The sequence below is a fragment of the Eptatretus burgeri genome, chromosome 1, assembly GCF_056783735.1.
Source record: "Eptatretus burgeri isolate ZD-2024b chromosome 1, Ebu_testis_v1, whole genome shotgun sequence".
In the NCBI taxonomy this organism is placed as follows: Eukaryota; Metazoa; Chordata; class Myxini; order Myxiniformes; family Myxinidae; genus Eptatretus; species Eptatretus burgeri.
The window spans coordinates 54,198,963-54,225,596 of NC_140961.1; the positions used below are offsets into that span (position 1 = coordinate 54,198,963).

Sequence of the window (26,634 nt, forward strand, 5' to 3'; positions counted from 1 at the left end):
TTCACCATGCTGGCACAAATGAATGCGGATATGAATAACAAAATGAAAGGCATGAACGAAAAGATGGATGCGAATGCACAAAAGATAAATGCGAACATGAACGAAAAGATGGATACAAATACAAATGAAATGAAAAACGAAATGAAAGGAATGAACAAGCAAATAAACGGAATGGAAGCAAACATGAAGGAGGAAATGAAAAAGCTCCGGGGTGAGACGCAGAACACGGGCCGATGCCTGCAGGCGGGCATGAAGGCCGTAAGCAGGGAGCTTAAAATGGCGACTCCACGTGTAGGAGCGAATGAACTGGAAGGGGGTGCAACGGCTGTCGGGCCCGCGGTGGAGGCGGGTAACAAAATAATTCGGGGGGCGTGTTGGGCGAGGGTCGTGACGATGACCAAAAGGGAAAAATTAAATGGGGAGACCAAGACGTGTGAGACGAGACACGAGGTGACGACAAAGGAAATAATAATAGTTGAGACAAAGGAGGTAAAGGGTGAAGAGGTGACTGAGTTGGCAGAGACACGGGAGATGGGAACGTTAGAGGGAAGACTGCACGATGAAGACGGGGTAAGTGACGCACACACACACACACAGAGGTCGTGGAGGACAATGGGGGTGAGCTCGCGGACTGGGTGGAGGCCCGGTGCGAGAAGCGGGATAGCCTCCTCCAGGAAAGAGGGGAGGGAGTATTCCCCCTTGAGGCGAGTCACGACCAGGTGAGTTCGGTCGTGCTTTGCGAGGTTGAGGGGACGAGTGCTGTGGACAGGTGCTCGGAGAGCTTGGGGGGTATAGAGGCCCCGGAGACCCTTGTGGGAACACAAATCCCCAGTGTGGTTGTCCCTGTGTGTGTGGTGCAAGGTGTGAGTGCGTCTCTGTGTGTGGATGAGGCACCGTGTGTGGAAGAGGTCGTGTGTGTGGATGAAACGGCCAGTGTGGATGAGGCACCGCGGGTGAGTGCCCCCGCGTGTGTGAGTGAGGCACGGAGTATGGATGAAACACCGCGGTTGAGTGCCCCCGCGTGTGTGAGTGAGGCACCGCGGGTGAGTGCCCCCGCGTGTGTGGGTGAGGCACCGCGGGTGAGTGCCCCTGCGTGTGTGGGTGAGGCACCGCGGGTGAGTGAACGGCCGAGTGCAAGGGAGACCGTGTGTGTGAGAGCGGTATAGAAGGGAGATGTCGGTCGGCATGCGGGAGCACGCAGCCGCGTCTCCCGGTGTGAATGTAATGGAATGGAGTGTGAGCGTCGTAACACGCAGGTGTGCGTGTGTTGAATGGCGACGACGAGGGCGACAGAAGAAAGAAAGCCGAGTAGCAGCTGTAGTTGTTTCGGGGACCGTGCCGGGTTCACCCAGCAGTGAGCATGAGGTCCGTGCTGTACAACGCACGAGGCCCCCACGTGCTCGCTTGCGAGAGTGAAGTCCCGGTCCGGAAACGCACGCGGTGGATTTGCCGATCCCGCGGACGGACAAAGTTTAGGCAGGATTACGGATTTGGACCGGACGGGTTCTCCACGCGATCGTGTGTGTTAAGCTCCAACGGGCAAAGCACATGTGTTCGCGTGGGGAACCCCTCGAGACGTGGGGCTTGTATTTTTTTATGCGCACGGTGACGTCATGGCTGCACGTGGGGTTGGAATCCGGCAGGAGGGGTATCCCTGCCGGATGGTGCCGTCCAAGGAGGGACGAGGTACACGTGCAGCTGCATGACGTCACGGGCAGTTGCAAAGTGCGCGAGCTGTGAGTTGCCGCGCTGGTGATGCGCATGGAAAAAGTCGACCTGCGGCGAGGTGCGATCGCCCGGTCTACCCTCCGTGTGGGTACTTAGGTAGGTCGAATTTGGCGAGCAACCCTATCCCACGCGGGGGCCGATTGGCACGATCGTGGTGAGACCGAAAGGTCCACCCATGACTGGTTCCCGGACCGATTTGCGCTGCTCCATTAGTAACGTTCACGTAGCGTCGATTATCCTTGCCGGACGTTCCAACTTCCATCCAAATTGTACATGTAAATCGATGAACATGGTGAAGGAGAATCACCAGTATGTCAGTGTCCGAGGCACGTACTACAATGTCGCCATCTTGACAATCAAGGTCAGCCACTGTCAAATGGAAGCACAATCTCATGTCTGCCTCTGGGTGATTACAGAACAGATCTTGAATTAATTCTTTCTGCACTCCACCATTCACAACAGAATACTTGGCACATTTACCGTTGACACCGAGGAAAACGATTCTTCCTTCCAGAATGTGTCGATACTGCTCCCCAGCCCAGTCATCCATCATGAATTCTAGTAGACCTCTCTTGAAGGAACTCGATTTCAGAGCTTTCTCAATGTTCTTCGGTCCGGGCCACTGATAATGTAACGTTGCTCTTCGGCTCCTCGTCCTTCCCATTCGCAGTCCTTAATAGAAGGTTCCTCGTAAGTGTCAAACGCTATGTCTATACGTTTTGACTGGTGGGATAAGGCCACAACGAGGATACCCCGTGACAGACCACCGTAAGTCAGGGGTAGGTTTGGTGGTAGACAGTGAAGGAGAAAATTTCCATTTATCAGATGTACCTTCACATCAGTCGGATGGCCGTAATCAGGTACCGTTTTCTCCAGCTTGTCGAAAAGGGCGCTCTTTGCTGTGTGCACCATTGAACCATCGCGCTTACACATAGACAGCGGCACAGGTGTGAGTGGAAATGTGAAGAGGAATTCGAGGTCCACTTAGGTCTTCGCCGCGATGAAGGCTAGTCTTCTGAGTAACTGGCTTGTACATTTCAGTTCTGCCTCCTTTGAGTTCTGTGGGGCACGTCGGTTGGTTACGCACTGTTTCGCGAATGTCAAAAGTTTGTTGCGGGTAATAGGTCGCTCAAAGTGTGTCGGATCATCAAGGCATTCGCGAACGAATTTCTCATGCATCCCACGACCTTCCTGTGGTACACTGATCAGAGAATTCTTGACGGCAACGGGGACACTCTTCCCTGTGCTGATATTGATTAGCGGCGCATCGGTATCGATGGCGGATGGATTTACCGACGAGACAATGCTTGAGGTGATTCGCTTGAGATCCTCGTTGGACTGAGTTCCATTTGAGTGTTGCTATGATGTACCAGTCCGGCCATAGCTAAGGTCTCACTTGCAATTGCTGCACGACTGCCCTTCTTGACACTCCAACGAACGCGTGCAGTGTAGTTGTTTGTCGCCGATGTGAATCCAGTCATCCTCGATGCTGCATCTGCATTGACTGTCTGCTCTAATGTGAGGTCAACTGGAAGGCGTGCAAACTCGTTATTGGTCCTTCTAACCGAGAACGCTCCAGCGTTCAGTATGTTGGTCAATCCTGGATGCGTAATTTCTATATTCATGAGATCCAAACAGTATTTGGCCATCCATCACGCGTAGTTTTGCCGGTTCATGGCGAAAAACAAATCAGTCAGCTCAGTGAGTGCCATGCCATACATGGGCCTCGCTTCAGCTGTTGGCGCTGGTCATCAGAGATGTGTCGAAAGACAAGTGGAGATTATTCTGGTCTTATCTAATTTGTTTATTTGTACGGTGATACACCGGTGAAGTTCATATAAATTTTAAGCATATACCGGATGAGTAGAGAATTTCTCAGTTTGCGAATCATCTCATTGTCAAGGTCGGCCTGGAAAATGCTACCTGTACAGGTAGAAGTTGATCTTGAAAAAGTGAAAAATTTTAACCCTGTTCCACAAATTTATATTTTGTCATCCATTTCCTAATTTATATCTACGCCTCAGGAGCATATTCTACGTTCATTAAACGGTTGTCGATGAAGACAACGCAATGGAACCAGGCTTTCGGAATGTGGTTGTAATTTGTATTCCAGATGCTATTGGAAGACCCTTGCGCCCTTAAGATCCTTCTTATCCGTAAACCCCAGACAAAAATAGTTCTTAAGTGATGAATTTAGTTAGTGGGTGGGTGAAGCAATCTTTTGAGATCAGAACGGGTGTTGGGTGCCAATTTGAGATTGAATTCTCAATGAACCCTTAATTAGCCCTTTCTTATCCGTTAACCCCAGGGATTAAAACTTAACAAATGTAATTAAAACACATCTTGCACTATGTGTCCAAATACCAAAGGGGCAGTTTGGTCTAGATGTTTAGATTGGAAGGGCTAGAAGGGTCTACTTTAAGGATCAAATAATCCTTAACCCCAAGAAAGCCGCACTTAAGAAATCACTTTTTATAAATCGGATGGTCTTCACTGGCCAATGAGATCAACAAACCATTTGGGCACAAATTTGAGAATGAAGCTCAGCCAGCTCTCTAACTAGGTCATATTTAAACGCGTTACGTTGCCAAAGGAGAAGTTTCCAAAAGGGATCATTATTAAAGTGAACAAGAAAGGGTGGATGAATGAAACGCTAATGAAGACGTGGCTCACTGAGTGCTACGGCAAGCGGGGGGGGGGGGGGGGGGTTCATCCACCGAAACAAGGCCATGTTGGTTTTGGACAGCATGAAGGCCCACATTACTGATACTGTAAAAGAAGCAATCAGATCGACTAACTCCATCCCAGCAGTAATCCCAGGTGGCACGACCAAATATCTTCAATCTCTTGATATCAGTGTTAATCGTGCTTTCAAAGTAGCACTGCGTGTCGAATGGAAAACATGGATGACCAGTGGCGAAAAATCTTTCACCAAAACTGGACGTATGCGACGAGCAAGCTTCGCGGAGGTCTGTCAATGGATTTTGACAACGTGGGGAAAAGTAAAACAATCTACGATCGTCAACAACTTTTGAAAAGCGGAACTCTTGTATGTAGCAGACGACAGAGAAGCCACCAGCTCCAGCCAGCAAGACTCGGATTCATCCGACAGTGAAAAAGAGGCCGGGGTCAGCGATGCAGCCATAGCAGTAGAAGCTGTGCTTCTGTTGTTCAACTCCGACACTGAAGACGAAGCTTTCAGTGGCTTCAGTAGAAATGATGATGACGACGAATAAATGTGACTACCGGTATTTTTTGATTGTGTGTATTATTGTGTATCTTTGGTGTAGCTGTATTTTTGTGTTGCTTTGTTACTGACTTTGTGATTGAATTTGTGCTTTGCACGCGTCTGACAAGTTTCTGTGGCTGTCGAGTTTCTCACTTTTTGTGGCTAATTTTCGGACGTTTTTGCGCTTGGTTTTTTTTGTGCAACATTTGCGGCTTATAAACCAGTGCGGCTTGTGTGTGTTTAAATTCCAGATTTTTTTTTTAATTTAGGGGATGCGGCTTATATAACGATGCGCTCAATGGGCCGAATTTTACGGTACTTCCGAGGCAATGGCACACAACATACAGAGATCCCAACGTAGTAATTTCAATAGCATGTGTATTAGTTAGCCCTTTCTAAATGTCTCGTGGGTAAATGGGAAAGATGCATTGCATTGGGTTCTTTTAGTGAGGTCCTTAATTTTAAACCTCTGCACTTCTTCTTCCACTCTTTTCTCTCACACACACGAAACACGCAAGCACTTACGCAAATCAACAACAATGAAAGGAACCAAGCAAAGCACACAACGAGCGCCTCATTTGCATATGCGCGCCAATTCTCAACTTCCGTCTCACCTCAGACCTTCATTCTGCTCACCATAATGTACCATGCTCACCACAACCACTTCATACGACTACCAAAAATACCTGCAACAACTTGCGTTTACATTCTAATGACAAATGCGACCATGAGGGGCAAACCTCTCCCTCCCCGCCGGGACAACATCGTTACAAGCAATTTCCACCACAACGCCACCTTACAATCTCTTCATTACAAACACCACAATGTACTCATACTTCTCTACAACTGCCGCAACTGCCACATTTTCGTCAAACCTTCACCACAACATTGAGGGACGCTCAGGAGACAAAGGTCGGGATATTACAGAGCACGACTTAAAGCGCGAAAGTGTGCTGGAACTTGTTTGAGGACATACAGGTAGCGCAGATATTTCCCTAAAATCCCACGTTTGAATGGAGGCCAGTGCCCATTCAGGGCCAGAGTGCCTCCAAAAACCATGGCCCCATGTTAAAGTTGGAGCTCCTTTGCATGACCAGGTCGGCGAGTGAAAGCCATTTTTCGCGTTCGGGGCCTGGCGGGGCTACGACTGCTTTGGACCAATGATGAAGCTTGAATTCACCAAGAGCCTTGTTGGATCCGATTTTTGGCTCCTCCTCTCACCCAAGGCTGATAAAAAGAGCAAACACAGCTCAGTAGAATCAGATCTCGCGAGAATCGCCAAGACGGAGAACTCGCCAGACAAGAGGCTACGTCAGACAGCGGACCTCGCCGGGGAAACAGGCGGTGCAAGGACAAGCATCGGCGCTAAGCGAGGGGTGCCGTAAGTCAGCGTAATCAAATGTGGGATCACGTGTTACTGCTGTGAGCTGGGGGCTCTTCTCATTCTATCGACACTCAGTTCGGTTGCATCCCGCAGCAACACTTACAAGTCCAGATTCTCACACTATTACAATCGGGTCTTTTCTGTTATGCAACTTTTCTCTACCATCTATCTCTCGTCTACTGTGGACGCAAAAGGGCAATCAACATGGGCGAGCCCAACCAAGAATGTTCTTTGCAGAGCGAACCTTGCTGACTCGCATCTCACACCTTCCTCTTACACCACGCTGCATAACATGCTGAATAACAATCACACCGAGCACTCCCACACCATAGACACAGACACACTCAGTATTTCTCCCTCCTCCCCTTTCCTAAGCGTTTTGGGTTGTGCAGGTCTGTTGACCATGCCAGGTATCAAGAGGTTGCTAATCCTCAACTGCTTCTATCTCTCTGGGCTATCTCTAATTTTCCTTGGGTTTGTGTGTGTGATGGCACCTGTCGTAGCTTAAGTTAAGACTGTATAAGAATATTCGGGGTAACTCTACACTGTCTTCTTCTGTTGTAAATGTTGTATGCCTTTTTCCACACCCCACAAATTCCTTGCTTTCCCCTGCTGTACATTTGCAATAAATCCTGTACTGTGCCACATAATTTTCCTCACTCTTGTTTAAATAAATGTGCCTTTTAGAAATGTACCCAACTCATTTTTGTCCTTTTCTCCATTGGTCTAGCATGGCCCGCACCCTAGCCTAGCCAGGACATTATTCCCCAAAATATGCTTAAATAGTCGGTGCGTACTTGGCAGCTCCGCTCGTCTACACCTGATATGGTAAGTAACTTTAGTAATGCAAGTACGCATCGAGTGCGTGATTCCCCGATAAGACGATCACGTGTTCCTCGGTAAACGGTTGTCAGACGGAGGAGCCTGGGTCACGTGGTCAAATTATTGGCGTTCGCGGTCAATTAGCGACCCGCTGTGACACGAAGTTATTCGTGTGTGACAGCCTGTGTTTCCCGGTGAATCCGGAGAGGAACCAGGGACAGCCCCTCCCTCGTGGTTCCCCCGCGACTCTGGGATCGCGACAATATAAACAGATGTGGTCTGGAGACACTCACAATTATCTTGCTCACTGCTTCCTTAATCTTGTCTACTTTTGCTTCAGAGATGCCTTTAATGTTGCACAAAGCTTTTTTTGTTGACATCTGAATGCCTTTAACTGTGCAGATTCCGACTGACTTCAGCTTCTTTATATCAGCCACGTTCTGAGAAAGAGGAATACAATAAAATTACAATTGCAAGGATTATGATATCACTTGCATTTGGAATTAATTGTTGAATTATTAAGATATCATATTAAAGTACAATAAGTCAATGGTAAGAAAGCTGATAAATTTGAGAACTACTTTGCTTACAATTCCAAATTTCTGCAGCAATTCTGCGTCTTGGAAGAAGGAGTCCTGAAGAGGAAACATGAACAATAAACATACCAACTTGCAAAGTTACTGGTTGACCTCACCTGTTACTTAAAGGATGGAAGAGGTTATTTTAATCGGTGTGTATGTGTGTGTCCCTGCATGCAGATATACTTCAATAGAGAACATTCAGTCATTCTCAGATTGAACGTAATCTATGTACCCCAGCGACACAGTTTAGTGTGCACTTGTTCTCAAATCTACTGTAACGCCCAGCGAGGTGCTGCATTGTTACATACTGTGCTAGGCATGCCCATTCCCAAAGGGATGGGAGAGGCTATTGTAATTGGTCGGTGTGTCTGCATTCAGATCTACTTTAATATCGATCATTACTTTTTACTTTAATTGATATACTTGTGGTGCTCTGCATTGTCAAATGCTCAATCTTGTTTTACATTGCACTTTGGTCATTTGTTTCTGGTCGGCAAACCTCATCAGACTGTTGATCTTCATTCTCCTCCTGCATTTGCTGTCCCAACATCTTTGCTCCTTTTGCAATCCAAGATCACAGTTGCCAATCAGACAAAGCTGCAAGGAGAAACTGGAATAAGAGGATTCAATGTTATCTTCCTTGAGTTTAGGAAGATAGGAAAAGCTTGACAGCAAATAAAATCTTCAATAACACAAAGGTCATTAATTAAAACAAACTCTCAAAGCCTTTTCGTTGACGAGCTGTGGTACCCAGCATTGCCCGATGCTATTTTAATCCTGTAGGCATTTTAAAGAAAACGAATGTTTTTTTTTTTGTATTTTATGTGGGAGCTTAAAATGCTTTCCTACACCCACAACAGAATGGGGTCAGGGATCGTTTACAATTACCTTTCACATACCTACAAAGGTTTTGGCATTTTAGAGTGCTTAAAAAAAATTCCAACTTTTTCTTCAAAAATGTTCAAAAAAATCTTTTTTGCCCAAACCATTCCCTGACACTCAATGATTAACCTCTCTGGAAGTAGGACAAAGATCCGTTTGGCCATCTCTGAAAAAATGGCGACACAGACGGACATCTCTTATAATATTGATTAAAATTGTCAATTTCTTCGTTCTTGAGTGTACTGTACTGTGTCATACGGGGAGACTTTTAACTGTCTCAACTCAAAACACTTGCAACCCGGTCTATAGTCATGATTACAAATGTTCAAGTTATGATCAGATTTAGTCGGACTCAAAGGAAACACAAGTTCAACAGTGAACTGTGACCTCAAATCTGCGGTATTCAAAGGCATGGTATCAAGTGGGTGTTAGGATGGCCTTGAGGTACGCACACTGGCCTCTGAGCTAGTCTGGGTTCAATTCTTGACCCAGCTATAAACCGTCATCCCCTTCATCATGGCTCTTGTTTCACAGGCAGGGTGAGGAGTCAATGTATGTGCCATTCTTTGGTTGGACTTTAACCTGGGTGTCCCATCTACCAGCATTAGTTGGTGAACGGTGAAGATTGAACGGTGTCCTTCGCGAAGAGTAGGTGAGTTATCGACGGCACCATGGACAAATTGCAAATTCCTGCCCTCATCCCCAGACGGCATTGCATCAGCGGCAGAACCACGCTCTCAGCCAATGATTACTCTGCAGCCATGTGCTGCATATGAACGAAGAAGAAGAAGAAGAAAAAAGAAAAAAAAAAAGTGTTCAAAGTCACCTTACTTGGATGGTCTGAAAATAAATCTGTTCAGCATTCCCATCAGCATCTGGGTGCATTGTTTAATGCAAGTAAAAGTACACTGACATCTATTAAAATCTGTCCTCCATGCGATTTATGTGTGCAAGCTTCATTACAAACTCCACATCAGCTTTAAAGAAATGTGATCACTACAAAAAGGGAGTGAACACAACACAAGCCACATCAACTGCAGGTCTTGTTAAGTACTTGCAACCAACCCCAAGCAAGACATCCACACTCGCAATACAAATGGAAGTGTGACGGTCGAATTTACGTCCCAGACAAAGGACAGCATGCTCTGGGGTGTAGCACCTCCTGTTGTACGTAACTGTAGTATTAAATAGTATCAGAGTGCCTAAAGTTGGAGTATCTTTTCGAAAAAAAAAATAATAATAATAATAATAATAATCACTTCGGCTACATATGAGAGCCTACCTGGTCTGTTCAGTTGATTGTGTTGGCCGGGATTTTCTATTCAGTTCTCCAGTCCATGGCAAAGCAAAAAGAAAAGAAAAAAAAAACCAGATCTGTTAAAATCGGCAAATCTCATTCATCATAATAATAATCTTCAAACAGTGTATTTCCAAGCTGCCTCTCTCAATGGCAATGACCATCTGACAGTTTTACTTGGTACAACATCTTTTGCTCCCGTAATTTTAATGGCTTGAAAGGAAGGATTCCACAAAAAGTATACAAACCTGCATTCCTTTGTAAAGAAAGAGGAATGGAACAGAAACAGGGTGGGACTACGATTGTCAATCAGGCTGATGGGGGTGGGGCCACGAGACATTTGTCCAATCAGACCGAAAAGCAAAAAGGGTGTGGTTAACAGTGGAATATCAGGAAGTCGGTGACAGCAACAACCCACACATTTCTACAAAGTACGGACTATTTAGAATGTTAAATCGTCTATAAAGTGTGTACCACAGCATTTGCAAATCAGTGGTAGAACATCTATATGTATTTCTAAAAAAACAGAGAAGAAACAAGAAGGGCACTCAGTAGAGCATATAAATCCACCACGCAATGCCTGATCAAATAGAACATATCGGGCCAAATATTTTTTTTGAAATATCATGCTAAATATAGTTTTTAGCGCCGCCTCTCAATGGTGAAGAATCACTTAAAAAAAAAAAAAATCTCGAATCCGGATTCAGATCTTCACCAAAATTAAATCAATTCTTCCGAGTCACACACCCAACATGTCTACCAAGTTTCGTCCGAATTAGTCCACAACTTTTTGAGATATCGTGCTATATATCGTTTTGGCCCGATCTCACAATGGTGAAGAATCACTTTAAAAATTCTAGTAGTCGGATCCGGATCCGGATCTTCACCAAAATCTAATCAGTTCATCCTTGTCTCACATCAAACCTGTCCACAAAATTTCATCCGAATCCGTCCACAACTTTTTTAGATATCCTGCACACAGACAAACAAATAAACATCTGTTAACATTTCAACATCCCGATCCCAGAACAATCATGGAAACACAAACCAGAGCCGATCCTCTAAAATTAACATGTTGCGGCGCTGGCGGCTAAGGTTAATCCCCTGACCCAAATTGTGGTGACGGGCAGTTAACACCGCCAGCCCCAGACGGTAGAACTTCTCCCTTGGAGGCTGACAGCCGAAACTCTCGGAGATTAATGCGCGTGCGGGGGAAAAGGGCGCAATGGCGGTGCGACAGGGGCACAGAAATGGATGCACAATGGGGGTTTTTATACCCGAACCTCTCGAAAAATACACGGATACGGTCACTTAAAATTAACACATTTAATGAAAATACAGATATTTACAGAGGACAATAATAAATGTAACAAGTGGTGCCAGGCAAAAGAAATCCCGCCCATTTAAGGCATAAAGTTATTTTGGGGATCAAATTTTAATTTTCGTAACCATGTTTTAGTTTTAATGGAAAATTTGTAATTTTGACCAATGACCATGACCCCCAAAACTTCGAACCCCACCGATCTTCACAAATATGCATTTTTCACTTTAGGAATGGGTAGGATTATAAGTGACAAATAGAATAAGGTTCAGTATAAGCTTAGTTTGAAGTAAATCAGATCATTTTTGATGAAGTTATGAGCGAAAAACGATATTGATCTTTTCGTGACCTTGACCTTTGATCCAATTGGACCCAAAAGTTAATGGGGTCGTCCAACGTTCATTGCCCACCTGTGGATTAAATTTGATAGTGTTTGCTAAAGCCGTTTTGCCATAAAGTTGCTAACAGACAGACAGACAAACAAACAAGCAGTCATAGACTGGTACTTACGAAATCTTCAACTTGACCTCTGACCTTGTCAAATAAAAGCTGTCTCCAGAGAAGGTAGCGACGCAAACCAGAAGTTTCCACGATGATTCTGTACCAAACCTCTCATAAAACATTCGATTTTTATCAGAATTTGGACAACCGAGTGTTAAGCATACTTAACCGTTACCAAAATTGAAGACAGGATTGAAATTGACTTTAAAACGAGCGCATAATGCCGTGTGTTACAATCCCCCTCATTCGCATAATCTTCAGTTAAGCCTCAGACACGACACCCGACATAAATCTCATAAAACATCCGAGTTTTACCAGAATTTCGACAACCGAGTATTAAGCATACTTAACCGTTTCTACGATGATTCTGTACCAAACCATCAAAAATCGAATGTTTTGGATGTTTGACCTCACTGTGACCTTGACCTTTGACCGATTTTGACCAAAATCTAATCAGCACTTGCCATCACCCTCCTAAATCACGTGGTGTAATTTGACATTGGTAGCTTTTTCCGTTCTCGAGTTATCGTACCGACAAACAAACAAAGAAACAAGCAGTCATAGACTGGTACTTACAAAATCGTCAACTTGACCACTGACCTTGTCCAATAAAAGCTGTCTCGAGAGAACGTAGCGAGGCAAACCAGAAGTTTCTAAGATGATTCTGTACCAAACCATCATAAAATCGAATGTTTTGGATGTTTGACCTCACTGTGCCCTTGACCTTTGACCAAAATCTAAGCAGCGCTCGCCACCACCCTCCTGAATCACGTGGTGTAATTTGACATTGGTAGCTTCTTCCGTTCTCGAGTTATCTGTACCAAACCATCAAAAATCGAATATTTGACCTCACTGTGACCTTGACCTTTGACCGATTTTGACCAAAATCTAATCAGCACTTACCATCACCCTCCTGAATCACGTGGTTTAATTTGACATTGGTAGCTTCTTCCGTTCTCGAGTTATCGTGCCAACAAACAAACAAACAAACAAGCAGTCATAGACTGGTACTTACGAAATCGTCAACTTGACATCTGGCCTTGTCTAATAAAAGCTGTCTCTTGAGAAGGTAGCGACGCAAACCAGAAGTTTCTACGATGATTCTGCACCAAACCATCAAAAATCGAATGTTTTGGATGTTTGACCTCACTGTGACCTTGAGCTTTGACCGATTTTGACCAAAATCTAATCAGCACTCACCATCAGCCTCCTGAATCACGTGGTGTAATTTGATATTGGTAGCTTCTTCCTTTCTCGAGTTATCTGCACCAAACCATCAAAAATCGAATATTTGACCTCACCGTGACCTTGACCTTTGACCGATTTTGACCAAAATCTAATCAGCACTAGCCATCACCCTCCTGAATCACGTGGTGTAATTTGACATTGGTAGCTTCTTCCGTTCTCGAGTTATCGTGCCTACAAACAAACAAACAAACAAACAGAAACGGAAGGCATCTATATACTTACGAAATCTTTAGATTTCGGAAGTAACAAGCAGTCATAGACTGGTACTAACGAAATCGTCAACTTGACCTGTGACCTTGTCTAATAAAAGCTGTCTCTCGAGAAGGTAGGGACGTAAACCAGAAGTTTCTACGCTGATTCTGTATTAAACCATCAAAAATCGTAACGTCGACCGAAGCAAAAATCTCCATTTCTCCACGCAATTATACCTTAACGTAACTCAACGACGCGTCTGCTCGAGCGCACTGCATCATGGGACGAGCCGTGACGCGTCGAGTGAAATATTTTTTATACAATCTTAAAACGTCTCCAAAAAATCCGATTTTTACCAGAATTTCGACAACCGAGTTTTAAGCGTCCGAAGCGATCGCAAAAACCGAAGACAAAATTAAAATCGAAGTTAAAATGAACTCGTAAAGTCGAGCGAAGCAAAAATACTCCATTTCTCCACGTGAATTTACGGAATTATGTTTGACCTCACTGTGACCTTGACCTTTGACCGATTTTGACCAAAATCTAATCAGCACTAGCCATCACCCTCCTGAATCACGTGGTGTAATTTGACATTGGGAGTATCTTCCGTTCTCGAGTTATCGTGCCAACAAATAAACAAACAAACAAGCAGTCATAGACTGGTACTTACGAAATAGTCAACTTGACCTCTGACCTTGTCTAATAAAAGCTGTCTCTTGAGAAGGTAGTGACGCAAACCAGAAGTTTCTACGATGATTCTGCACCAAACCATCAAAAATCGAATGTTTTGGATGTTTGACCTCACTGTGACCTTGACCTTTGACCGATTTTGACCAAAATCTAATCAGCGCTAGCCACCACCCTCCTGAATCACGTGGTGTAATTTGACATTGGAAGCTTCTTCCATTCTCGAGTTATTATTTTTTGGATGTTTGACCTCACTGTGACCGATTTTGACCAAAATCTAATCAGCACTAGCCATCAGCCTCCTGAATCATGTGGTGTAATTTGACATTGGTAGCTTCGTCCGTTCTCGAGTTATCTGTACCAAACCATCAAAAAATCGAATATTTGACCTCACCTTGACCTTGACCTTTGACCGATTTTGACTAAAATCTAATCAGCACTAGCCATCACCCTCCTGAATCACGTGGTGTAATTTGACATTGGTAGCTTCTTCCGTTCTCGAGTTATCGTGCCTACAAACAAACAAACAAACAAGCAGTCATCGACTGGTACTTACGAAATCGTCAACTTGACCTCTGACCTTGTCTAATAAAAGCTGTCTCTTGAGAAGGTAGCGACGCAAACCAGAAGTTTCTACGATGATTCTGCACCAAACCGTCAAAAATCGAATGTTTTGGATGTTTGACCTCACTGTGACCTTGAGCTTTGACCGATTTTGACCAAAATCTAATCAGCACTCACCATCAGCCTCCTGAATCACGTGGTGTAATTTGATATTGGTAGCTTCTTCCTTTCTCGAGTTATCTGCACCAAACCATCAAAAATCGAATATTTGACCTCACCGTGACCTTGACCTTTGACCGATTTTGACCAAAATCTAATCAGCACTAGCCATCACCCTCCTGAATCACGTGGTGTAATTTGACATTGGTAGCTTCTTCCGTTCTCGAGTTATCGTGCCTACAAACAAACAAACAAACAAACAGAAACGGAAGGCATCTATATACTTACGAAATCTTTAGATTTCGGAAGTAACAAGCAGTCATAGACTGGTACTAACGAAATCGTCAACTTGACCTGTGACCTTGTCTAATAAAAGCTGTCTCTCGAGAAGGTAGGGACGTAAACCAGAAGTTTCTACGCTGATTCTGTATTAAACCATCAAAAATCGTAACGTCGACCGAAGCAAAAATCTCCATTTCTCCACGCAATTATACCTTAACGTAACTCAACGACGCGTCTGCTCGAGCGCACTGCATCATGGGACGAGCCGTGACGCGTCGAGTGAAATATTTTTATACAATCTTAAAACGTCTCCAAAAAATCCGATTTTTACCAGAATTTCGACAACCGAGTTTTAAGCGTCCGAAGCGATCGCAAAAACCGAAGACAAAATTAAAATCGAAGTTAAAATGAACTCGTAAAGTCGAGCGAAGCAAAAATACTCCATTTCTCCACGTGAATTTACGGAATTATGTTTGACCTCACTGTGACCTTGACCTTTGACCGATTTTGACCAAAATCTAATCAGCACTAGCCATCACCCTCCTGAATCACGTGGTGTAATTTGACATTGGGAGTATCTTCCGTTCTCGAGTTATCGTGCCAACAAATAAACAAACAAACAAGCAGTCATAGACTGGTACTTACGAAATAGTCAACTTGACCTCTGACCTTGTCTAATAAAAGCTGTCTCTTGAGAAGGTAGTGACGCAAACCAGAAGTTTCTACGATGATTCTGCACCAAACCATCAAAAATCGAATGTTTTGGATGTTTGACCTCACTGTGACCTTGACCTTTGACCGATTTTGACCAAAATCTAATCAGCGCTAGCCACCACCCTCCTGAATCACGTGGTGTAATTTGACATTGGAAGCTTCTTCCATTCTCGAGTTATTATTTTTTGGATGTTTGACCTCACTGTGACCGATTTTGACCAAAATCTAATCAGCACTAGCCATCAGCCTCCTGAATCATGTGGTGTAATTTGACATTGGTAGCTTCGTCCGTTCTCGAGTTATCTGTACCAAACCATCAAAAAATCGAATATTTGACCTCACCTTGACCTTGACCTTTGACCGATTTTGACTAAAATCTAATCAGCACTAGCCATCACCCTCCTGAATCACGTGGTGTAATTTGACATTGGTAGCTTCTTCCGTTCTCGAGTTATCGTGCCTACAAACAAACAAACAAACAAGCAGTCATAGACTGGTACTTACGAAATCGTCAACTTGACCTCTGACCTTGTCTAATAAAAGCTGTCTCTTGAGAAGGTAGCGACGCAAACCAGAAGTTTCTACGATGATTCTGCACCAAACCGTCAAAAATCGAATGTTTTGGATGTTTGACCTCACTGTGACCTTGACCTTTGACCGATTTTGACCAAAATCTAATCAGCGCTAGCCACCACCCTCCTGAATCACGTGGTGTAATTTGACATTGGTAGCTTCTTCCGTTCTCAAGTTATCATTTTTTGGATGTTTGACCTCACTGTGACCTTGACCTTCGACCGATTTTGACCAAAATCTAATCAGCACTAGCCATCAACCTCCTGAATCACGTGGTGTAATTTGACATTGGTAGCTTCTTCCGTTCTCAAGTTATCGTGCCTACAAATAAACAAACAAACAGAAACGCAAGGCATCAATATACTTACGAAATCTTTAGATTTCGTAAGTAACAAACAGAAACGGAAGTCATCAATATACTTACAAAATCTTTAGATTTCGTAAGTAACAAACACACAAACAGAGGACGGAAGTCATCAATATACTTACGAAATCTAAAGATTTCGTAAGTAACAAACCGGACGATTACAATATCCCACTCCCTCCCTCCGGGGGGCGGGATAATAAATATAAATCCATGAAGTGAATTAAACACTAAGTCGAGGCACCTCTATACACAGACTTAAATACAAAGGGAAACAAAAGAAAACCCCTACTTTATTCTTGTACTGAGCTTGGCCCAGAGATGGTCTTTGTGGAACTTGGAATCGAAGCGCATCTACTTGCACATGAGGACGCGTGGAAAATGGCGCCAAGTCGCTTCCTCGCAGCAGAAACGTTTGTCAGGCAATTTGTGAGCAGTATTCAACACCAAGGCTCAGAGACCCCGTACAACTGCTTCGTGCGTCGATCGTCCTCACCAACCCGGTATTTGACATACACGAGGACGGATCCAACAAAGAGCTAAAGGCCAGCATCTTGCTTCACCACGCGAGCCAAATCACCTCAACACGAATACAAGAATCATGCAGTCTTCTTGATGCTTCGAAGGAAAGCCAGCCATAAAGCCCTGTTCTTACAGGCAGTCTCCTCGCTGCATTCTCTCTCGACCGCGTGCGTCCTTCACTCCGCACTGACCTCGTGTGAGCACTCTCTAGCCTCTGAAGGTCCAATTTGGTCTGATGCCGCCCACGCCCTCTTCCCCTTCCTGCGTCTCATGTCACACCCATCAATCCTCCGCCTATGCGGCATGTCCTGCTTGCATGAAACACGGGAAGGTGGGGCTTTTGCCTGCTCGGTACATTTGGCTCGCTTGTAAATGCAAAAATACACCCGTGCGGGAGTGACGGTCATCTCTGCGAGAAACAAGCATGAGTTCCTGTTACTAGGGTGTAGTGTTCTCGGGTCAGGAGGGATTTTTGGCCAAATTTGAAGTCACGTGACACGAAAACGAAAGCGAATATCGAAAATCCGGCCCGACCAAATTTAGATATTGTCCCATAGATTCATATGCCACAATCAAATTAAAGATAACTTAAGAAATGTAGGAAGAGATAGATTTTCAAAATCGTCATTTTGCAACTACATGAAGCAGTTTTCGCAAAATTCAAAGTCACATGACGTGTACGTATTCGAAGATATCGGTATTCTTTCGAATGGACATGAAAGACAAGGTCAGCTGCTATGCAATGACACCATTCACTAACTTTTACCATGCCCAGTAGAGAATATATAGCCTCCTGAAGGTAGGGCAGTTTTTGCAAACTTTGAAGTCACGTGACGCGAAAGCGAAATTCGAAAATCCATGCCGACCAAATTTAGATATTGTCCCATACATTCATATGCCACAATCAAATTCAAGATCTCTTGAGAAATGTAGGAGGAGATAGATTTTGAAAATCGTCATTTTCGCATTTTTTTGTCAACCTTGAAGTCACGTGACACGAAAACGAAAGCGAATATCGAAAATCCGGCCCGAACAAATTTAGATATTGTCCCATAGAGTCATATGCTACAATCAAATTCAAGATCGCTTGAGAAATGGCGGAGGAGATAGAATTTGAAAATCGTCATTTTCGCAACTTCAAAGGCCTCGTGACCTTGAATGTCATACCGTCGTGTACGTCTCATCGACCTCCATCAGGATCACTAATGACCAGATCTCCCGCAGCAACTTCATTGTGAACGGACGGACGGACGGATCGAAGGACATCAACACCCATATTATGAGGTCATGCTCGAAGAGATGACCTAAAAATGTAGGAATAGGTTAAAGGGGGGCAATCACATACTGGGGGGATTATTCTTACTCCCTATCAAACACCGCACCACCCCCCCCCCCCCGTGGTGACACGTAACACTGAAGCTCACAGTGTCACTACTTAATTACAGAGATATTGTTGTGGGCTGGGGCGGGGGGGGGGGGGTCGGTGGCGAGGAACGACCACTAGGTGGAGCAGTAGAGCCGTCTCCCACCGAACACCCAGAATTTAGGTCGCGACCCTCTGAGAACTCCGAAGGTCATGGGTCATTTAAGGACTGTGATCGCCAATTCTCTGACGGCGTGGGGTTGGGTCAATAGCCAAATTTCAATATACCTAAGTACCCACGTCGTCAAATTACCGGGGAAGTCACACCCTCAACGGACTCTGTCGAACCGGGTCGCTCTAGCGACCTCGGTCCGGTGTAACCAAGCAGAATTACCAAAGTCCGTCAAACCCAATGACAACTTACGGCACCGATGGCCTCACTATTTCTCAAGCCCGCACCATGCTGGGTCAATGGAAGAAAACATGGGCAACGAACTGGAACATGTAACAATTGGGGGTTTATTTATAATGGGGCAATAATCGGGAAGGGAGACACAGAGCAGAGTTACAACTGAATAAGCAATGCAATGTACAATGAAAAGAAAACACTTAAGCAATTTCTACTTAAAGACAGGGCCCACTCAGACACACACACCCCAAAATAAATGGACCTCAATGGTCTTTATTCGGCTCGAGAGGGAAGGCGAGCAGAGGGTCAAGGTCTGGTTGGTACCTCTCCGCCTCTGCGGTCTTCACCGACCCGCGCTTGTGGAGCTCGGATTCCGTGGAAGGAAATGGGATCCTCAGCTCGCTCGCTCCCACACAACCCACCTCGGTGGGACTTGAACCCACGCCTCCAGAATCCAAGGAGCGACTTGGCCAGCTGCGAACGCCAATCAGTGACCCGAGCACCAACCAGGACGAGCGCCAACTCCGACCAGCACGATCATTGACCAGGAGCCACAAACTCAACCAGTAGGAACCAACCAACCAACTTCTCTCTCTCACGAGCAGCTCGCGACCTTTCTTATCCCTCCCCCTGTTCGGTTGGTTCTTTTCTTATCCCTCCCCCTGTTCTTATTGGTCGGGGGCATCGCGCGATTCACTGGCCGTCCCTCATTGGACAAGCCCACGGTAGGCGGGGCAACTCCCAGCTTTATGCGGCGGAGTAGGAGCTGAGGCGATTGTAGCTCCGCCTACTTCCTCACCTAAGGCCACATGCGTAATGGCGACGGTGGAGCGAGGGTCCGCTGTTGTTGTTGTTGATGTACAAATTCTAATTATAAAATAACTCGCAGCACACACATGAAATTCCCATTAGACAGAAGGAGGGATTCCAAGTATAAACACATACTTATCGAAATAACTACTGCGGGGACTGCTGTCTGTGTGCAAATGGCTGCCAAATCCATAACAATATCTCCTACACGTCCATGGACCAAACTACTCGATTCAATCCTAAATTTCCTCCATCTCCATCCATTAAATTAAATTCCTCCATCTACCCCCTCCATTAAATCTATCTCCATTAAATTCCTCCATCTACCCCCTCAATCGTAACAATATAATGCTCACATGTGACAAGGTTATGCCGTCAAATGTGGACATTGCAAACAAGCATTGGGTCCGGACAATGTGCTTTAACACAAGAAGGAAAAATCGTCATTGTTGACCGAGGTCTCGGTTCCCAATGACTTCAAACTAAATGCCACAGAAATTAGGAAAATCACCAAATACCAGGATCTTAAAAACGAGGTAAAGAGAATGTGGAAATTGAAGAAAGTTGAAATTGTACCAGTGATAGATAGGAGCCACAGGAATGATGAAGAAAACCCTTACTGAGGACTTAAAAATAATTCCCAGGAAATATCACTATAAACGAGCTCCAAGTGGAGGCTGTCAGAGGTTCATTGAAGAATCTGAAAAGAGCCCTTGGAACGAGGCTGTGAGAACTAACTTTCACCGTTTGGTTCATAAATCATGACCCTTTATGAAAAAGGAGGTGGAGATTTTGAGTTCTGGGAGAACTCCCTCCCACCTCCTGAAACCTGAAAATGGCGATAACAACCAAGGTGAAGACATAACCTCCTTCCACCTTCGGTGGCAGAGGTAATGAAAGAGGATGTCGGGATGTTCCTCCAAAATGTATGTAAACAAGGTAGGGATGGTCACGAGAAAGGTCCATGTAAAACCATCTCTATATCTTTGATATAATGGTTGTCCCAAGAAGTGTGTGTGTGTGTGTGTGTGTGTGTGTGTGTGTGTGTGTGTGTGTGTGTGTGTGTGTGTGTGTGTGTGTGTGTGTGTGTGTGTGTGTGTGTGTGTGTGTGTGTGTGTGTGTGTGTGTGTGTGTGTGTGTGTGTGTGTGTGTGTGTGTGTGTGTGTTTTCTGAGGACAACCATTATTCAAAGAAAGATGCAGGGATGGTTTCACATGATCATTTCTCGTGCCCAACCTTACCTTGTTCACATACATTTTGGAGAAACATCCCGACATCCTTCTTCATGTTTACCCTCGCCGAAGGAGAGTATATTTATTGCGTTTGGGTCCATTTGTTTGTCTTTGTTTGTTTGTCCACACAGAACTTTAGTGTTTTTCTCCGCAACTGCTTCTCAGATCGAGAGGAAATTTTCAACATAGGTGCGACTATTCATGTAGAATGTTTTAATCATAATTATGACGTCATAGGTCACATGGTTTGGCAGCCAAATTGGATTTACCCTAAAAAAAAAAAAACTTCTTCTCCAGAATGGCTGGACAGATCGAGGAGAAACTTTACACAAATATTCCCCAAGCCTTGGGTGTACAAGTTTGTTAAAAAAATAATTGATACGTCACATGGTTTGTTTAACAGCCATAGTGGATTGAAGAAAAATATTAAATAATGTTTTCTCTGGAACTGCTTAGTCAATCGACATGAAAATTCACAGTTACGATCTAGTGCTGGTAGGAATACACGTGTTAAATTCTCAACTTGATCTGACACATGATCTGGCAGGCAGAATTATTTAATTTTTTGATCTGGGTTTTAAAAAAAACTTAATTTTCTTATTTTTTCAAGAAGCTGTGAAGCTTCTCACTTGGCTCACAAGCAATTAGCTCACTTGGCTGTGCCTAGATGGGTTTGAGGGTAGAGGAGTAGCAGCTGAAATGCGAATCCTATCCAGGTTCCTCCTGATGACTTCATCTTTGCTTTTTGTTTAGTTTGGGTTCCTTCTGATTACTCCAATGCAGGACTGTACCGATTTGGTCTTCTATTTGATTTGAATTTATTTTAATTCCATTCTGAATTAAATTGAATAATAATTTAAAAAACGTCATGGGTCATGGGTCATGGTCAGGTGTCCGATCAAAGCGGGACATCTTGGTACCTGGTCATCACTGCCAGCAGTTATAACGTGGCACTTCTAAATATGACTCATTAATTACGTAACACACCAGTACACAAACGCCACACAAAACAAGTTATGAAGAGGGTCTGCAATCTCTGATTTCTCTTTCCCGTTAGTTACCTCCACCACCGGAGGTGGAGGAGGTTATGTTTTCTTCTGTGTCTGTCGTCTCCATCTCCGTCTCCGTCTCCGTCTCCGTGCAGGATATCTCAAAAAGTTGTGGACGGATCCGGATGAAATTTGGTGAGCAGGTTGGATGTGTGACAAGGACGAACTGATTAGATTTTAGTGAAGACAAGTCTGAAAAACGACGATGGTTCACGAGCGGTATTTGACGATGTACATTGTTTCAGAAGTTAAGGATGAGACAATGTGATAATTTTTGACCAAGTTATAAAAATTATCAACCTGATGTGGTACGAGTGACAGGTTATTAGCTGCAAAATGTCGAAAACCCGGTTTCGTTCAACAACTTTCAAAATTTGACCTTTGCATAACCTTTAAAGGTCACAAAACAATGTTGTGGACATTAAAATAAGGAAACGGGATACGTGCTATAGCTTATTGGAGTTAGTTCGTCGAAGAAGGTCGAAAACCCGGTTCGATTCCCATAACTTTGAAAATTTGACCTTTGTGAACGTTAAAGGTCAAAGGTCAAGAATTATGACCTTTAGTGCAAAACTTCCTCTGGATCATTCCAGGAACAATACAACGCCATATAGGCTATATGGCATTTCACACTCCTCGGATTATCCATACGTTGATGAAATCAGCGTAAAAACAAACTTGAAGGGGGCGCCACGGACAAGGTGTTCGAGATAGAGCAAAATGGTTTCAAGACTTTAGGTGGGGAATGACCTCAAGATGATGCATAAAAAATATTGTCATCCTAGCTCTCAAAGTTTGGGCGGTCGTATGATTTTTATGTCAAAATTTGTAATTTTCTAAGTTGGTGACCTTGTGACCTTGACCTTGGGACAAAAATGAAAAAAAAAAAGAGCTCCATGGGGCTATGCAGGTGCCATTGGGCTAACGAAATACCGAAAACCCCTGCCAGATTCGACAAACCCCCTTGGAGAAGATGTAACTTGAAACCGGTTACCCCCTAAAAACACGTTTTTTGGGCGTGGCTCCACCCATAACGGGCGCACCACGCCCATTCTCAGGAAAACACAACTAGATCATGATATAAAACTCCTACCAAAATTTTATCAGGATCGGATCAAAACCCACGGAGGTTAAATAGCACAAAAAGCTCGGGACAGACAGACAGACGGACGGACACCAATAACGAATATAGTGGTCACTTACTGACTCGTGAACCAATACAGATCCGGATCCGGCTACTGGAATTAAGTGATTCTTCACCATTGAGAGATAAGGGCCAAAAACGATATACAGCACGATATCTCAAAATGTTGTGGACGGATTCGGACAAAACTTGGTGGACAATTTGGGTGTGTGACGAGGAAGAATTGACTCGATTCTGGTGAAGGTTCGAATCCGGATCTGATTATAATTACCTCAGCCACCGAAGGTGAAGAGGTCATGTTTTCACCCCTTTCTGTGTGTTTGTTTGTGTACAGGATATCTCAAAAAGTTGTGGACGGATAAGGATGAAATGTTGTGGACGGGTTGAGTGTGTGACGAGGAAGAATTGACTCGATTCTGGTGAAGGTTCGAATCCGGATCTGATTATAATTACCTCAGCCACCGAAGGTGAAGAGGTCATGTTTTCACCCCTTTCTGTGCGTTTGTTTGTGTACAGGATATCTCAAAAAGTTGTGGACGGATAAGGATGAAATGTTGTGGACGGGTTGGGTGTGTGATGAGGATGAACTGATTCGATTCTGGTGAAGGTTCGAATCCGGATCCGATTATAATTACCTCAGCCACCGAAGGTGAAGAGGTCATGTTTTCACCCCTTTCTGTGCGTTTGTTTGTGTACAGGATATCTCAAAAAGTTGTGGACGGATCGGGATGAAATGTTGTGGACGGGTTGGGTGTGTGATGAGGATGAACTGATTCGATTCTGGTGAAGGTTCGAATCCGGATCCGATTATAATTACCTCAGCCACCGAAGGTGAAGAGGTCATGTTTTCACCCCTTTCTGTGCGTTTGTTTGTGTACAGGATATCTCAAAAAGTTGTGGACGGATAAGGATGAAATGTTGTGGACGGGTTGAGTGTGTGACGAGGAAGAATTGACTCGATTCTGGTGAAGGTTCGAATCCGGATCTGATTATAATTACCTCAGCCACCGAAGGTGAAGAGGTCATGTTTTCACCCCTTTCTGTGCGTTTGTTTGTGTACAGGATATCTCAAAAAGTTGTGGACGGATCGGGATGAAATGTTGTGGACGGGTTGGGTGTGTGATGAGGATGAACTGATTCGATTCTGGTGAAGGTTCGAATCCGGATCCGATTATAATTACCTCAGCCACCGAAGGTGAAGAGGTCATGTTTTCACCCCTTTCTGTGCGTTTGTTTGTGTACAGGATATCTCAAAATGTTGTGGACGGATCGGGATGAAATGTTGTGGACGGGTTGGGTGTGTGATGAGGATGAACTGATTCGATTCTGGTGACGATCCGGATCTGATAATTTTTTTTATAGTGATTCTCCACCATTGATCGGACCAAAAACGATATAGTATTGAATAACATGATATTCCGAGAAGGTGTTGGGCCTGATAGTGATATGTTCTCGTTGATCAGGCATTTGGCGGAGGTACGCGGTCCATTGAGTGACCTTTCGAATTCAACGTTTTTATTAGTCGTCATACAATATCCTGTGATATAATACATTAATCACATCACTGTGGTATAAAATATTGTAATATACTTACAAATCCTTAGTGTGGATCCACCGTCGTCCTGATTTCTGTATCTTGCAGAAAAATCTGACTGAAAATGAATCCGAAAAGACAAAACCTCAGTGAAGCGATTTCTTCACAGGATGAGACTTCGTTTCCAGCCAAGTGTGACGTCACCGACGTCCCTCAAGCACCGCGTCATCAACTAAACGTCAACCTTTTCATCAAGCCCACATGAGCTTGGAGCAGGGAGGCGATTATAACATGTTCGTTATTATATATTCTTGCCAAATTATTCTACTATTGTTATTGTTATTAATATTAGGAGCATTAATTAATATATGCTTTGTTACAATGTTATTATTTTTGTTATTTATTTTGTAATTAGAATGCCAGGCCGTGAAAGGACCGACTAAGCTGCCCTATATACCTCAACGCGGCGTGCATTGAAAACATGGGAATTCTTTTGAGTTCTTTGTAGGTAATTAGCCTCATCAAATCAGGAGACCATAACGATCATTTTGGTGTACCACATTCCACATCAGAATGCTCAAGTTTAATTCCACAAAAAAAAACATGCCTCACACCACACATCCATTTATAGATGCACATAAGCAACATATGGAATGTGGAGTGATTGTACCTATAATAACTGCATTTGAATTGTCATTATAGCAGGAATTTGTTTAACCACAATACGCACAGATGTTGAAATTTCTGAAGGTAACATACCTCCTCCTCCGCCCTCCCCCATTCTCAAACATGAGCATGTCCAAACGTCTCATGCAAGATGGCTCACCAGAAAGCTCAACACTCACAATCAGCAGCAACAGCATCATGTCGTGAAAACATGATTATTATAGCCTCTCCCTCCAGTAAAGGGGAAGGCATGTTGTTGTTGTCGGGTTGGTTTCTACAATATTTTTTAATGGTATCATAGAGTTTCTCGTACAGTCCACCTTGAGGAGCACGAAACCACCATTTAGGTTTTTCTTCAAACGTCCGTGCTGTATCTCGCAGCCGGTTGAAGACTTTCGGAATGAAATATTGCATCAATGATGTGAATAGAAAGTATGCCGTGTTGACATCATTTTCAGGTCATGACCCAATTGTATAGATTTTAAAAATTTTCATCAAAAATATCATCAAAAAAATCAAAAATTCATCAAAAATCAAAAATGTCATCCAAAAAAAATCAAAAATTCATCAAAAAATTGAATAAAATATAATCAAAAATCATCAAAAATTTCATCAAAAAAATCAAAAATTTCATAAAAAAATTTAATAAAATATATCAAAAATCATCAAAAATTCATCAAAAATCAAAAATTCATCAAAACTCAAAAATTTCATCAAAAAAATCAAAAATTCCTCGAAAAAAAATTAAAAACTCATCAAAAAAATAAATAAAATATATCAAAAATCATCAAAAATTCATCAAAAATCAAAAAATCATCAAAAATCAAAAATTTCATCAAAAAAAATCAAAACTTCATCAAAAAATATAAAAACAAAAATAACAAAATCATCAAAAATCAAAAAATATAAAACTATTTCATCAAAACTTTTCATGAGGTTTGTCCGACCGGAACGAAATTGCTCCCTTGAGATAGCCGAGTTTGAGGCGCATTTACGCTTAATTTACATCATATCCCTCAGAGTTAAAGGTCAAGGAAAAATGTTGGTCTGAAAAACATGAACATGTTTTTTTTTGTCATTACTCAATTTTGCCAATCCGGAATCTCATCAAAGACCGTTTGGCCTTCCAACATGTACTTACATCATGATAGTGTACCTGCACTGAAGTTGTGCACTTGATATTTGATTAGTGTCCTTGACCTACTTTTTTCGGATTATGACCTAATTAACAAAAAAACATCTTTTTGATCATAATGATTATTTTTCCCTGGTGTTGGCTTAATGAATCGGGTGGTGGGCTTGGGATCCTGTGGTTCTGAGTTGAAATCCGACTCAGATGTTGAATTAATACCCGGCGGGGTTGACTCAGCATGTGAT

General features: G+C 43.6%; 1 protein-coding gene across 3 annotated transcripts in view; it reads right to left on the reverse strand.

The window, feature by feature from the left end:
- Nucleotides 1-24,882, reverse strand: part of DMC1 (DNA meiotic recombinase 1) — a 39,864-nt gene extending 14,982 nt beyond the window's left edge. The window contains exons 1-5 of one of the 3 annotated variants that reach the window (XM_085884559.1): nucleotides 24,652-24,882; nucleotides 9,909-9,954; nucleotides 8,244-8,341; nucleotides 7,754-7,798; nucleotides 7,457-7,603 (exon numbers count right to left, since the gene is read on the reverse strand). In XM_085884559.1, the coding sequence (XP_085740685.1) occupies nucleotides 7,457-7,603; nucleotides 7,754-7,798; nucleotides 8,244-8,294 (243 nt within the window). In that variant the 5' untranslated portion in view covers nucleotides 8,295-8,341; nucleotides 9,909-9,954; nucleotides 24,652-24,882. Of the gene's footprint in view, nucleotides 1-7,456; nucleotides 7,604-7,753; nucleotides 7,799-8,243; nucleotides 8,355-9,908; nucleotides 9,955-24,651 lie in introns of all 3 variants that reach the window. The other 2 variants (XM_085884540.1, XM_085884550.1) reach the window with 2 other exon arrangements.
- Between the last annotated feature and the right edge of the window lie 1,752 nt (nucleotides 24,883-26,634).